General features: G+C 43.6%; 1 protein-coding gene across 4 annotated transcripts in view; it reads right to left on the bottom strand.

Moving 5' to 3' along the window:
- Positions 1 to 4,479: 4,479 nt before the first annotated feature.
- The window catches only part of SLC20A2 (solute carrier family 20 member 2), a 57,140-nt gene continuing 47,870 nt past the window's right edge, over positions 4,480 to 13,749 (bottom strand). For all 4 annotated transcript variants that reach the window (XM_083861353.1, XM_083861352.1, XM_083861355.1 and 1 more), the window contains exons 9-11: positions 12,588 to 12,773; positions 11,777 to 11,861; positions 4,480 to 6,153 (exon numbers count right to left, since the gene is read on the bottom strand). In XM_083861353.1, the coding sequence (XP_083717479.1) occupies positions 5,986 to 6,153; positions 11,777 to 11,861; positions 12,588 to 12,773 (439 nt within the window). In that variant the 3' untranslated portion in view covers positions 4,480 to 5,985. The remainder of the gene's footprint in view (positions 6,154 to 11,776; positions 11,862 to 12,587; positions 12,774 to 13,749) is intronic.

Here is a 13,749-nt window from a genome sequence, read left to right as displayed (position 1 = left end):
TGAATCCAGGAGATTTTCCTCAAATGATATCTAAAAGCATTTACTCCAGCCTTCATAAAGGAAGGGAAACTGCCTTGATGAACATTATTTGGGATAAGAATAGGAAGGACAATGTTTTATGGAAGAGAACAGCCTGCAAATTGATAAAGCCTTTTAACCTCTTTCTGCAGTGCTTAGAAACCTTAACTCAAATATATAAAAAGGTTTTTAGCCGACCTTTACATAATGTAGCTCTTGAACTGTTGTCTCAAAGATTTGGGGCACAGATTTATGTATACAAATTGTTCTAAGTGCTTAGAAAAAAAAAATCTAAAGCTTTGGAAAGCAGCAAAAGCAGCACATATCTGTGACCTAAAAAATCCAGGTGCATTCACCTTTGTCTACCATCCAAAGCTTGTCCACAGAATTGAATCTGTGACATTCTCCCCATAAAGTGACCAAGCTCTTCATGGTCCTTGGGTCTAGCCTCAAGTTCCCTTTCTCCCTTTCATAATTTCTTGTGCCAGTTCCACACTGGTTTTGGTGTATTTTGAGCAGCACTTGACCCCAGCACTGACAGGCACTTTATCAGTGTAACAAAGCATCTCTGTTCTCATGGGAAACTGAAGCAGTCATCTGTCAGAAAGCAGCCAAGACTTACTGCAGGTCATCATGCAAAGTCAGAGTCTGAGAAGAGAGAAATTGTCAGCTTTACCTTGATAAGCCCATGAGTGTGAAAGACATGTCACATGCAATTTCCATTATAGAGATCACTGGGATTCCATGAGAAGCAAGAATAAGAGGAAAAATCAGGCATACAGAAGATTATTCAGACCAGAAGCCTTGGGCAGTTCCAGGTGTGCCTGTTTTCCATAGGAATTAAAAGGATTCTCAACATTGCCTTACAAGATCAAGAGAAGATCATCCATTACAAAGTACATCAAAATAGCAAGGTAACATTTTCAGATTAACCTCCCTATATTTTTTTCCTCTCCAGCAAAAAAGATTATAAATCTTCTCACAATAGGAAAGCAGTTCTACTATCATCCAAAAATGCTTTAATGCTTTTCCACTTAGAACCATCTTCCTGTTTCACATAAGAGCAGTGTACTACACCCTCCTTGCCTTTCCCTGACACTGGCAACTTGATCTGCAGGTACAAGCACTTTTTCCCTTTTTGTCTGGGGAGCAATATGGACTGGTGGAGTATCCCTAGTTAGTGAATAAAGTCAGTTTTCAGAAGCACAGAACCCCAGCTGTCCTTACAATGAGAGACCAGAAACAAATTCTTTAGCAGCAACTTGAATTCTGTCAGCTGCATGAGCTGCTCAGAGCAAAGGAACTGGCATGCACTGTGCCATCGTGTGGGAAGATCCATCCAGAGGGTGACTGCAGCTGGGCAATGAAGAGCACTGGCCACCAGCTGGACACCTGCCACTCCTTTTTCTCTTCCTGAAGCACAGCAATCAATAATGATCGACAGTAAATACTTGCCCTGCAGCAGCACTGCCCAGCAATAGCGCATGTCACATCCTTGAGTTTAGGGTTTGTCAGATGAGAAGTCATCTTCCTGAAGTTGGATGTTTAGTGTCAGCTGGGACAGATGCAAGGAGCCCCAAAACCCACAAATTGTTTGTGGTGGTTTCCAGGCACCAACTTTGTTTTGAAGCTGGTTGCAGTTAAGGAAGGAAACAAGCTTTTGTTATTCACATTCACCTTCTCACGCAAAAACCCTCTGCACCTAAAAGCTGGTAGCAGCACAACGTATTTGTACAAGTTAAAAATACTATTTCACTTAGGAAAAATAATTCTCTTTTGAAAACTGCAATTACTTGAACAAGTGGTGTAATATGCTTATAAAATCTTTCAGACCAATGCTACCCCTGGAAAAAGTGTTTGCTCATCAACAGTGCTAAAATAGCATTACTGCCTAAAAACTCAAGTGACATACTGGTTACTTTTGCAAGAGAAGTAGAAGAAAAGTCTTCTTGTGTCAATCAGTATGAAAATGTAATTTTATTCAGTCCAACAGTAATACCTTTATCTCCTAGAATCTGAGATCCTGGAAATGAAGCTGAGTATACAATATTTAGTTATTTGTACAATTTCACCTGGAAAGAGTACAGTTTCATTTTTGCTACATATAATTCCTTTCTGTTCTGCTCTAATGCTTAGAAAAAGAAGGCTCACAAAGCTTCACATTGGCAATAAAAATCTTACTGCACTTCAGACTTCTTTTTGGCAACCGGTAGGTGGAGTCAATGCTCCATCAAACCATATCATTAATATCACTTAAGCAAGCTCCACGAAATGAAGAACACAAAGCCAAAGGTCCTTAAAAAAACCCAACAAAATCAAAACCAACCACTTTTCCCATCATCTACACTCTTTAGAGAAGTAACAGCGCAAGACACTAATTCAAACAGTCTTCTGCCCTCCAAAAATATGTATCTGTCAATCAGCAGCATCATCTTGCAGTCCAGGGGCATCCAGGTCCCCAAATCTGGAATAGGATCTCTCACAAAGCAATCCAGGTCTCTCTATCACAAAAGAACTAAGGGCCCTGTGCCTTTGCATTGTGCTACCCCATGCATTTCCCCAGTGCATTTCCTAGCCTCTCTCACCACACGTCTCCACAAGGAGCATTTAGTGACCACCTCCAGAACAAATTTCAGTGCCTGTCGCACAGGCAGAGCTCCTGCCCCAGGGGGTATTCAGCCAGTGGGAGCAGTCATTAGCACACAGAACACTCACCTTGGAGGTGGGAGACCAGCAGCAGGGAGCTGGCAGAACAGGGTTGCTCTGCTGGGTAGGACAGACCAGAACGCACAGGTCATCATGCCACAGCAACTTCACTACCACAGGGCACTCTGCCAAGCAGCACAAGCAGAGCTAGTGGCATGAACATTTACCAGCATCATCCCAGCAAACATCAGACATGCAAAGGCAAAGTAACTCCCAGGGCAAACCATGAGATTCTGGTAGTGGGGTGAAAGCTGGAGGTAGGAGGGGATGCTGATGAGGGTAATTAGTCTATTAGCACCTTCACACTGCCAGCTGATTCTCTTCATGCTGGTTTGAGTCAAAAATTTACCACTAGTCTATGAAGCACAGTAGACACTTTGGTTTCTGAAACTCAGGTTGGATTTCCTCAGCTAAAACAGTTTCTACTTGTGACAAATATTTCCATCAGGCTTCTGTCTCTCTGACCTGTTCCTCGTGTTCACTTTTCCTGCAGCCCCAGCAGACTGTGCACACTTCTCCCTAGCACACAGCAAGATCTGTCTGGTGACAACCATGCTGTCCTGTGTCCGGCCTGGGAGGGCTGCAGCCCTGATGGCTGTGAACCGTGGTGGGAACAGCTCTGCCAGGGGACAGGGCAGCCCTGCAGGGCACACAGATCCACTGTCTCTGTCGAGATCTATCAGCATCTTCTTGTTAAATTAGGCCTTGGCTAAACAAGCTTAGCTCTCTGGCCCCACTGAACTCGGATGCTGCTGGAAAAATTCAGACCTCCCACCAACTCTGGAGCTGAAAAAAGACCTATTTTGATTGCTGCCTGAGCAAAGGGAGTTTTAACTGTGCCCATATTTGCACCATGTTTCACCAGCTGTGTTTCTCCAGCAGGTTCAGCTTCTCTGGGGTAGCAAAGGACACCTCTGTGGTGTGAAGAAAGTCACTTTGGATTTTCCATCTCCCTCCCCATTGAAGGTTATCATAGCTGGGGCAGGAATATTTTGGAGATGCTTCCTTGCCAGCCATTTCCCTCACAGCAGTTTTATTTATATATGTGTGTGTTGACAGACACCCAGCTGTGTGTGCTGGGGGATTATCACATACCCCCAGAGCTGCAAAGCCTTCTGCAGGCTGCCTGTGTCTGGCAGGGCTGCAGCTGCATCCCTGCCGCTGGAGTGAGAGAGGTCTGGTTTGTCTCTGTGGATAAAACAAGGTGGAAAGCTGTTGGGCCACTGGGCAGGCATTTGTTTGTGCAAGTGCTAAGATAAGGTGAGTTCTTCCACTCTTTTCCACAGGTCCCAAATTGTCTCTGTGCATTTACTGGCTGCTCTGGTCACTCAGCTGCTGCCCACCAGTCCCACCCATTTGCCAGCACTATTTATACTACAGCTCTAAGGTTTCAAAGGGGTTGAAAACTGAGCACCAGGGTGCCACGGCAACAGGGATGCTTCCAGAGCCCCAGAAAGGAGAGCCAGAGTGAGAGAGGCATTTGGAGGCAGCCAAATGAAGCTGCCCACGAGCTCCCAAATCTCGACGGAGAGACGCCTGTGAGCCAAGCCTGGGCAGAGCGAGGGCTGGGCACTGGGGCTGCCAGGACAGTAGGAAGAAAAGGGAGGTTTTGTCAGCACCACACAGAGCATGGTTTGATCCCACTGACCACGGCAGACAAAGGACAAAAGGCGGCAGTTGCCAAGGAGTAGGCTTTAACTGCCCAGGGAGCTTTCCCGTTACAGCTGAGTAACACTCCAAAAACGCAAGAGGCAGTTAGAGGGGCTGTTTATCTTTTTATTATAAATTTGGTATGAATGACCAATGGAAAAATCACAATGGAGTACCAAGAACATTTTATCAAAATTGTAGCAGCATTTAAACAGTAACAGATTCCCAACCTCCTCTGGGCACCCCTTGCCCTTTGCCTCCCACCCACAAATCAGTAACCTTCACTCAAATGTGCTTTCCAAAGGCATGCAGGGGATGTAGCTGGCCATTTTCCCCTGAGCTGCCATGAAAAAAAAATCTCATCCCAAATGCTAGTTACCATTCAACCTCCATCCACATAGGGCCAGGCTCCCGTCCCCTCCTTGCTGTAGGCAGCACAGCAGGAGGCTGGCTGGCTGTGGCTGGGATGGGACTTGCCGGGGGGAGGCAGCACCTGCTCACGTCCTCCCCTGCATGGATCAGCACCCCCATGGGCACCTGTTACCTCCAAGCACAAATCCAGGGCTGAGCCCTTTCCTGCCCGCTGCTGCCCTTTGCTTCTGCACACTGGGGTGTGCAGCCCTTTCCTGCCCCGCTGCTGTACCTGAGAGTGTGCGCCTGTGTCGGGATGGAGAGGAGGGGAGGCTGGCAGGTTGTCCTCCCACAGGAATTGAGAGCAGGGCAACCAGGAGCTGAGACTTGAAGGGGAAAGGTAGAAGGTGAGCAGTGAGATACTCAAGTATCAACCCACAAAATGAAGTCAGTTTACTATCAGCTAATGTGGAGAGCCGTGGGCTGCCTACTAAGTCACGAGAACTAATTTTTTGTGTGCGCTTTTTTTTTTTAAAGTTACATTAAGACATGAACAGTACTATCCCAGCCTCACTGGCTGGAGCTTGGTGAAAACATTGAATCAGAGGTGGGGAAACACAACACACGTGGAGACAACAACATAATATCGGCAAGCTATTCCCCTGCTTCTTTGGTACTTCCTAAACTTTCTTATCCAAAATATATAAGGGAAATGCACCATTTAAAAGTTACTGTTCATAAGTATTTACATAGCCATAACCATCATGCTATGATACACGAAAATCAACATGATATGAACAAAGTTATTTTATGAAAAGCACTTCTGCACATTTTATTTTGTTCCAGTATCGTAATAGCTTTAAAAAATTCATGTATTATGCAGTCCTGTACCTCGCTTCTTCTTATATCAAATGGACAAGAAACATTTCCTAATCCATACTCTTCTTCAAAAGATTAAAAAATAGCCACCAAAATGATACACTATGTACAAATTTTACTAAATATTAAGTTCTAGGCAATTATTTTCACCCCACTGATGATATAACTTAGGTATTGTTACCTACTATATGCATATATATTTCTTTAATATATAAGAAATGGCACCACATCACCATGTCACCAATATGACACATTGTTATGTACAGTAGATAAGAAGTTAGGTATGGAAGATGGCTCCTCTCTGACTGCTTCTTTCACGGGAACGCTTCTCCCATCGGTAGTAGCTTGGCCATTTCCCCATTTCCCGGCAGAGGAAGCTCCTCAGACGATGTAAGGCAGGATCCCGTACATCAGCAGGGCCATCACCCCGGCGCTGAACAAGCCGGCCACTGGCACAGTCACAAACCAGGCCAGGAAGATGTTGCGGAAGAGACGCCAGTCAACGGCTTTCTTGGAGCGGATCCAGCCGACAGCCACCACGGAGCCAACCTTGGGAGCGTGGGGAAAAGGGAGGGAGACAAGGTATGAGGGGTAGGTCTGAGCACCTGTAACATGCCCACGGCCACACCAATGCCAGCCAGCTGATACCAAGCAATGCTCTGAGATAAAGAAGCCCCTGAGGATGACAATGATGCTGTTCTGGTGTGGTGGCAGGAGGGTGACACTTCCAGGGTACTTAAACCTTTGTTTTTCAATGTTCTCCTGTTTTTCATGGGTCTTGGGGTCAGCCAAAGGCAATAAAATATGTTGGTGAGTTTTTGTCTGCCCTGTTAACTCCTTGAAGCAGCCCTCCACCTGACTCAGCCCACAGGAGAGAGAGCAAGTGTCCACTGACTCTGCCCTGATTGCAATTTAAATCAGGAAAACACCAGGAAAATTGTTTTTAAGGCTCTGCTGGAGAGCATTGCATCAGGCAAGCCAGGATAGCTAGTATGACTCCTGTCCCACCTGCCTGTCTTCTTGCTGGTTTGGGATGCCCTGCCTGTTCCCCTCAGCAGCTACAGAGCCTCTCTGTGCAGCTCACAGCCCCGCATACAGCGCTGACTCAAAACACCACAGCCATATTCCAATACTGTATGCTACAAACAGGATGGCAGTGGCAAGGTAAAAGCAGCTGAGCCCACCCTGTGGCAGTGATGGTGGCTTGGCAGGGGGCAGACAGACAGTGCAGGCCTAGAGCCAGCACATCAAACCCATCAACCTGAGCCCTGTGAGGGAAACCAGCCCTTCTGGACCAGCTAGCTAAGCATCCAGAGCTAAAATCTTGTCTTGCAGACAAGGACACCAGACTAATACTATGGGGCACACAAACTGTTCAGACACCAAGAGGATGGTGGGGAATGGATAAAACACCAAGATATCCTTCAAAGACACTGCTACCAAGGCAGCTGTGTAGGTCAGTGGTTTTTTTATACAAAACACACTGTGCTATGGGCAAAGCTGCAACCTTTTCTTTCTTCAAAGGTATTTTCAGTTCATAAGCTCAGGTATAAAACCAGCATATCAGTTTTTAAGAAAAAAAACATGACTGAGAAAAACACTTTCAATGAAAAATGATACAAAAACTTCAGAAAGACTACATTTTCTTTCTGCCCTGGAAGTGCTTTCCATGCTGTTAGCAAAAACAGTGTAAGTCTATTCGAAGTGCACGGTAAAGCAGCAAGAAATGTGGAAGAAATATCCTGTTTTGAAGGTAAGGAAACTCCAAGACACAGCTGGGCATGTGCTCCCTGAAGTGCCATCCCTGCCTCCCTGCTTGTTTTCTTAATGGGAGTATCAGTTCCTGCCTATAGATTAAAAAATGGGCTGCTCCCCTTGTACAGAGCCAGGAAAATGATACATGCCAGGAGTACAGGGAATCAGGGAAAGATAGCATGAGGATATCAAATCTGCATTTTTTGCTAACACCTCTTTAGCTTCTAACTACTGCTTAATGTTTGTTTTTGGAGAAGAGTTATTTGTGGAAGACCCTGTAACTCTAAGGTGCCTCTGACAGAACAAGGGAAAACTAAACTTGATATTCTATGACCAATAAGGCCTCTGTCAAAAGTTTGACCCAATAAGGAAATCTGTTAGATAGTATTTCATCTGAATATTGCTGGAGTGCACAATATGCTGTTCTGTAATTAGGAGGCATAAGTGTATTTAGGAGGTGGAGGCGTATCTAGGTGAAGAGGAACACCACACTTGTGACTACATCAGAGCATTAACCCGAGGAAACAGCATTTGAGTTTTCAGTAGCTCAGCTGTTAGGCTCATTTTATGTCCTTAGCATCTGGCTGTCATGCTTGCAACAAGAAGTGTTACTTATTGAGCAAGCCTGCAGTCTACATATGCTAATCTCCGAGTCTTTCCTGAAATGTAAATGGTATCAGCAATGACGGCATTGGCAATCTGTTTTAAACATTATTAAAGTTTAGTTTATTAATAGTGATTTTTGATGGACTAGAGGTTAGGAGAGTAGCTAATTCTTGGGTGTAGGCACACTACACCTTCTGTAGAATTTCAGATGATATCTACTTTGAGATTGGTTTGAAACCAGTGCAGTTTGCCTTCAGTATGCTCTGCTTACAGCATTACAGAAATGCTTTTGGTTCTCTTGTTCCTGTGCAATGGTGTATAATCAGAACACACAGAACATGGTAATTCAATCATAGCAACCGAGAATATTTTTCAAAACCGCAAAATCATAATGGCAAAATGGAGCTGACAGAATGACCTCAGCAAAGTCACTTTGGCAGAGGAAAAGCATTTAACTGCTGCACTCTCATTTTATCTGTACATGAACACACTCTGTTACAGCTAAGAAATGCTTATTTCTAAATCTCTAATCTGAGAACAAATAACAGGCACTCTCAGACTCAATATGATCATTTGCCCACCTGGGCAGCAGAAAGGGAAGGTATGCATTCACACCACACTGGCTTTTCAGTGCTAAATCCCAGGGGAAATTGAACTGGTGCTGCCAGAGTAATGTGGCTACTGCATTCTGACCCACAAATTCCTTTGGAGGCTCAAAAGATTAGGTCTTTCCTCCAAGCCCTCTTGACTTGGAGGCTTTCAAGGGTGTTTCCTCTGCCCTTGTACCTGTGGCAAAGACAAAGGCGTAGTTCAGGCTCTCAGCAGGCACTGAGAGTGAAAAAGTTGCTTGGCCATAGATGTGGGACAGGCACATCAGGCAGTGACTACCTCATGTAGGCCAAAGGCTCTGATTTAGGACCAAAGGCAGATCCTTGAGAGGGCTTGATGAACCTTCCCCAGAAGCTAAGTGCTTTTATTCCTGCTACCAGCCTCCAGTTTCCCACCTGCTACAAGATCTGAAAACTGCTGTTCAGAGCTTTCCTTCATAGTTGTTCTCCATTTTTCATTGCAGTCTACTGTTTCATCTCTAAGAGGTTTCCCTCCACCTCAGCTGTTCCATACTGCTCCTTACTTGCCATCAGTTTATCCAGCTGCTGCACATTCAGTTGACTGATACCCTTTCAGCAGGACTCCCACTCAAGCAAATGCTACATCGCAGTGAAGCAAATATTGAGGAAAAGAATAATTCTCAATCCCTGATGCTGGAGGCTCAAGATTAGGCTCACCTCAAACCTGTTTTCTTTTGGATTTCTAAGGCAAAATAATTTTTCTGCTGATTTTTTAGACAGCATATTTGACTCAGTGGCTAACGGCACTTTCAGCAAGGCACTTTCACATGGAGCAAATGATATTTAACAATTCTTTTATTCCTTCCCTGGGCCCTCGAAGAAAACAAGGAATACAAGAATACATCCTTTACAAGTATTTGCTTTATCTTGTGTTGCTCACTTAGGATCTTTCAACTCAGGATCTCATTTTGCTCAAACACAGAGTCAGTTATAATAACATGACATCCCTGGAACAGTCTAATAATCCTATTGCAAAGTGGATCTTCTCATTAAGAATGATCCATTTAATGAGATACAGCAAGCTACAGGGAGCAGATACAGACTAACCACATTAGCTGCTTTTATAGAAGTCTTTTTTAAAAAGAACTATTTTGCTCTGCAGTTAGAAAAGACCAAGCTTTTAGCTGCATTGAGTGAATGAATACCTCTCTCATTAGCTTATGGCTTCCAAGACATTTTCTTTTTAAATTCAGTCTATTTGTTTGGACCAAAGTATGTTTTCTTTTTTACAGCAGTTGGCTAGAAGTGTTTCAGGCACGCAACTGGGATAATCAAAGCTGTATTATTCTCCCTGGCAAAATCTTCATCATGCATTTGATATACCAGTCAGCTTAAAGGGAGGTGGTTTCAGGCTAGCATTTTTAGAAGTGGATAACATTGTTATTATTTTTCCCCTCCCTGCTTGATTTAGAGGAACCAGAGTTCTGTCAATGCCAGGAAATCTGAACAGCCTTTCAGAGCAGCTCAGTCTTGGCTGCTTCTCAAAGAGCACCAGGGTAGAAGAAATAAATGATCTTGCAATAGAGGAAGGCTTTCTGAAGAAATGGTTTTCACTAGAAAAAGGCCAATTGAACCAACTTGGGGCATTTTGCAGGAGGTGTGGATTTCATTGACTCTTTTACTGGAAAGCAGGTCAATGTCACAGGCAAGGCTGCCAGGCTTCTTGCCAGCCTGCCTGCCATGCCATGGAGCAGTTATCCCCAGAAACGTGCCTGCCCCAGCAGGGGCTCCTCGCTCTGCAGGGTGCAGTACAGAATCCTACAAGGACTGTCTTTTTTTAGGGCTTGGTCTTGGTGGCATGCAATGACACAGAAGGACTGTCATTCTGGGGTCTCTCTGATTTTGGAGGAGTTTCCCCACATCCTAACAGAGGATCAAGTTTCTAGAAAGAAACAAACAGCTCTGCACATCCCAGGAGCTTGAGAGTCCATGGAGAAACAGAGGAAAAAAGATGGGATATTTGACCTGAGAATTTCCCAGGGAACAAAATTCCAAATTCCTATTATGTTCTTCCAGTAGTGGAAATGTCCACATGCTTCCTCATGTCTACTATATAAATGTCTTCATGACACAATTAAATTGTGCTCATTACCCAGCCTGTATCTATACTACAAAGTGGTCTTTAAAAAAAAGAAAATAAAAACAAGAAAGCAAAGTACCTTGTTCAAAGGACTAATTACAAGGGCCAGATTCTGTATTACAATGCACAAAAGTGAGGACAAGTTGGTTTAAAAGAAGAGAGACATTAAAATATTAGCTTAATGATGTAGCAGTGTTTTTCATACAGGTGGTTTTAAAATACACATAACTGGGTTCACACAGACTACGAATCTACATTATTTTTATATGTCTATGTTAGTTCAATACAACCATGTAGGGGTGAAAGACAGTCCAGACTTTTGTGCAATTAGTTACAATGCTGACTTTGCTTGGCTGTACTGCCTTTAAAAGTGAGCCCTGTTATTTTGCGGTCACAGTCTTCAGGGCATGACACACTGAAGGCAATCTGCAACAGTTGGTATCTCCCAGATTTTGTTATGGTTTGTCCTAGTGATGTGATTTACTGATAGTATCACTGCAAACTCCAATACCTTGCAATGGGTGGAGCTTATTGGAATACCCACATTTGAGGCTACAAGTACCGTTAGCGCACACATTACTTCAATGCAAAATCCACTGTGAAGAAATAAAAAAAAAAAAAAAAAAAAGAGATGGAAAACCTGTAGTAAAAGAGTTATATGGAGGAAATCCCATGCCATGCACTTATCAAGAAAGTCAAATATAAATGATGAATGGTGCGCAGCCTCTGAACAAGAAAGAAATGTTACCCCGCCAGGTTCAAATGGCACTGTCAGAGGAAACCAGACTCTTCCTTTCAATCATTTGCTTTAAAACTGAGGTCATGCTTTTGTAAGCGCTATTTTTCTTCACCAGCAGCTATGGAGTTTTAGCTGTGGCCAATTCCAGTGACTTAACCGTGACAACTCCAATGCATTTTTTGGAAGCCTGATTACTTCCCCACATTGCTGGCATGACCAAGTTGTGCTGATGCACCCCTACCCAACCATCCTCTGTCAGCAGCTGTTTTCCCCTCACCATGCCATTAGCCCTGGCTCGAGCAGCACAATTTTAAGATGAATAGTCCAGACTGCCTTGACTGCAGTCGCTGGGCAAAGGCATACCTTGCAGTGTGTAGTACTGACAGGAAGTCCAACATTGGAAGCTACCACAACTGTGAACGCCGAAGCCAACTCAATAGTGAATCCACTGCGGGAAGCATAAGAAAACACTTCACAATCACTCTTTGCATCAGCTCGGACTGATACCATGCAGCGTGCCAAAGTCTTACCCGTTTCTTCTTTCGACTGTTTTATCTCCAATTGATTTTTGTCATGTGAGTAAGTTAAGAGAACAAGAAAGGGCTGAATAATGGGAATGGCACAGGCTAGTCATCTGCAGTACCCCGTCTGCACAGCTCATTGCGTCAGAGACTGTCACTACTCTATGCTGCAGTGAATTGTGCCTAATTAGTAATTCGGTTAAGCACCAGCAGAGGTCGAGTATGCATTAAAGATGAAAATTACTGTAATAAATACATATGGGTTTAATAGTCTGAAGCACACTGAGAAAGCCACTGTAATCTTGCCATTTCCAAATGCGCCTTCTACCACACTAATTAGGTCATCAGCAGAAGACTCTGCTGTCTCTTCATGCAGACCTCTATGCCTTAAACACATTCAGTATTACAGGGTTATCTTTTTTTCCTTTCTCTCTTTCTTTTTCTTTCTTTTTCCCATTCTTTCTTTTTCTCCTTTGTCACTTATTTCTTTCATGTTTTTTTAGAAAGACAGAGAAGTCAAAGCCAGGTTATCCTTAAAATCAAAGCACAGCACATCCAGCAAACTGCATTACAAACAAAATATCGGAACAGCAATTTCTCAGACTGGCTCACACACAAAGTTCACACAACCACAATGATACCTGTGGACCTACCTTGATGGTGTGATTGGAGTGAGGTCTTTACCCATAGTCTGGATAACTCTTCTTCCCCAGACCCAGAGACCCACACAGATCCCAACACCTCCGTAGAACAGCAGCCAGATGGGAGTTGACGCTTCCTGCATTACGGCACCTTGCTCGTAGATAAGCCAGAGCGCAACGAGGGGACCGATGGCATTGCTGGAGAAACAGAAATGTTGTCACTCGAGTTATAAAAATGCTTTGAAAGAAGTCTCTCATTTTCTGCATAATTTTTCTTCATCATGGGTGCAGCACTACTCTGACTTGACCCTACAGATAACACCCTTTCTCACTTGGAAAGAGCGCAGCAGACAACTCTTACCATGTTGCTTTTTCAGTTGTCACTTCTTCACTGATAACTAGAGCAAATCCTGAAACAAATTTCTCTTTTACAAATCATTTCCTGAAATGTCAGAGTCGGTAGTACCTCATTATGTCTGTTCTGTGACAAAAATCAGTATTTTCAGTACCACACTGAAACAATCTCAAAATTTACCAATTCGAGACCTATGCATCTTTAAAATTCAAGTATCAAATTAGCTCTTTTTGTCTAAGAGGGGAAAATAATGAACAAAATTACCATTGCAGACAAGAGTATAGAAATATAATCTAGTTTGACAGCCTGTAATGTTCAGGATATGATCTGAGTGGAGCTGGGAAGGTGACTTCAAAGGTGCTGTAGAGTGATTTGGTCTGGATCAGAGAGGACTCTTCAGTGACACAGTGCTGGTGTAAGCCTTTTTTACTACCCTGCTGCTGCTATCTGGAAAAACACTGGAAGTCAGCAACACTGAGGTCCCCACTCTTAATGCAGGTCATCTGATATTGATGTCTGGAGTCAGACTTCTGACTCTGTTAATTCTAAAAAAGCATCAAGTTTCTAGACAGAAACTTCTAGCTAGAAGAAAAACTTGAAAGCCAATATCCAGTTACTTTGGAGGCTTAAATACTAAAAAAGCCGATAAGAATTTCAACATCCCTTTTGTTTTCAGCTCTTTTACTAAACCAAGTAGCTGCTTGCCTTGCTGAGCAGCATTTATTCACCACCCAAAAAGCATAATTAGTGAAGCAGTGCTATTTTTATGTCCAAATAATCATGAGAGGAGCAGAACAAATCTGATAAATGTCATTCCAA

This window comes from Zosterops lateralis, assembly GCF_965231275.1.
Source record: "Zosterops lateralis genome assembly, chromosome: 5".
Taxonomy (NCBI): domain Eukaryota; kingdom Metazoa; phylum Chordata; class Aves; order Passeriformes; family Zosteropidae; genus Zosterops; species Zosterops lateralis.
Note: the sequence above shows the minus strand (reverse complement) of the source record. Positions and strands in the feature narration are given on the sequence as shown.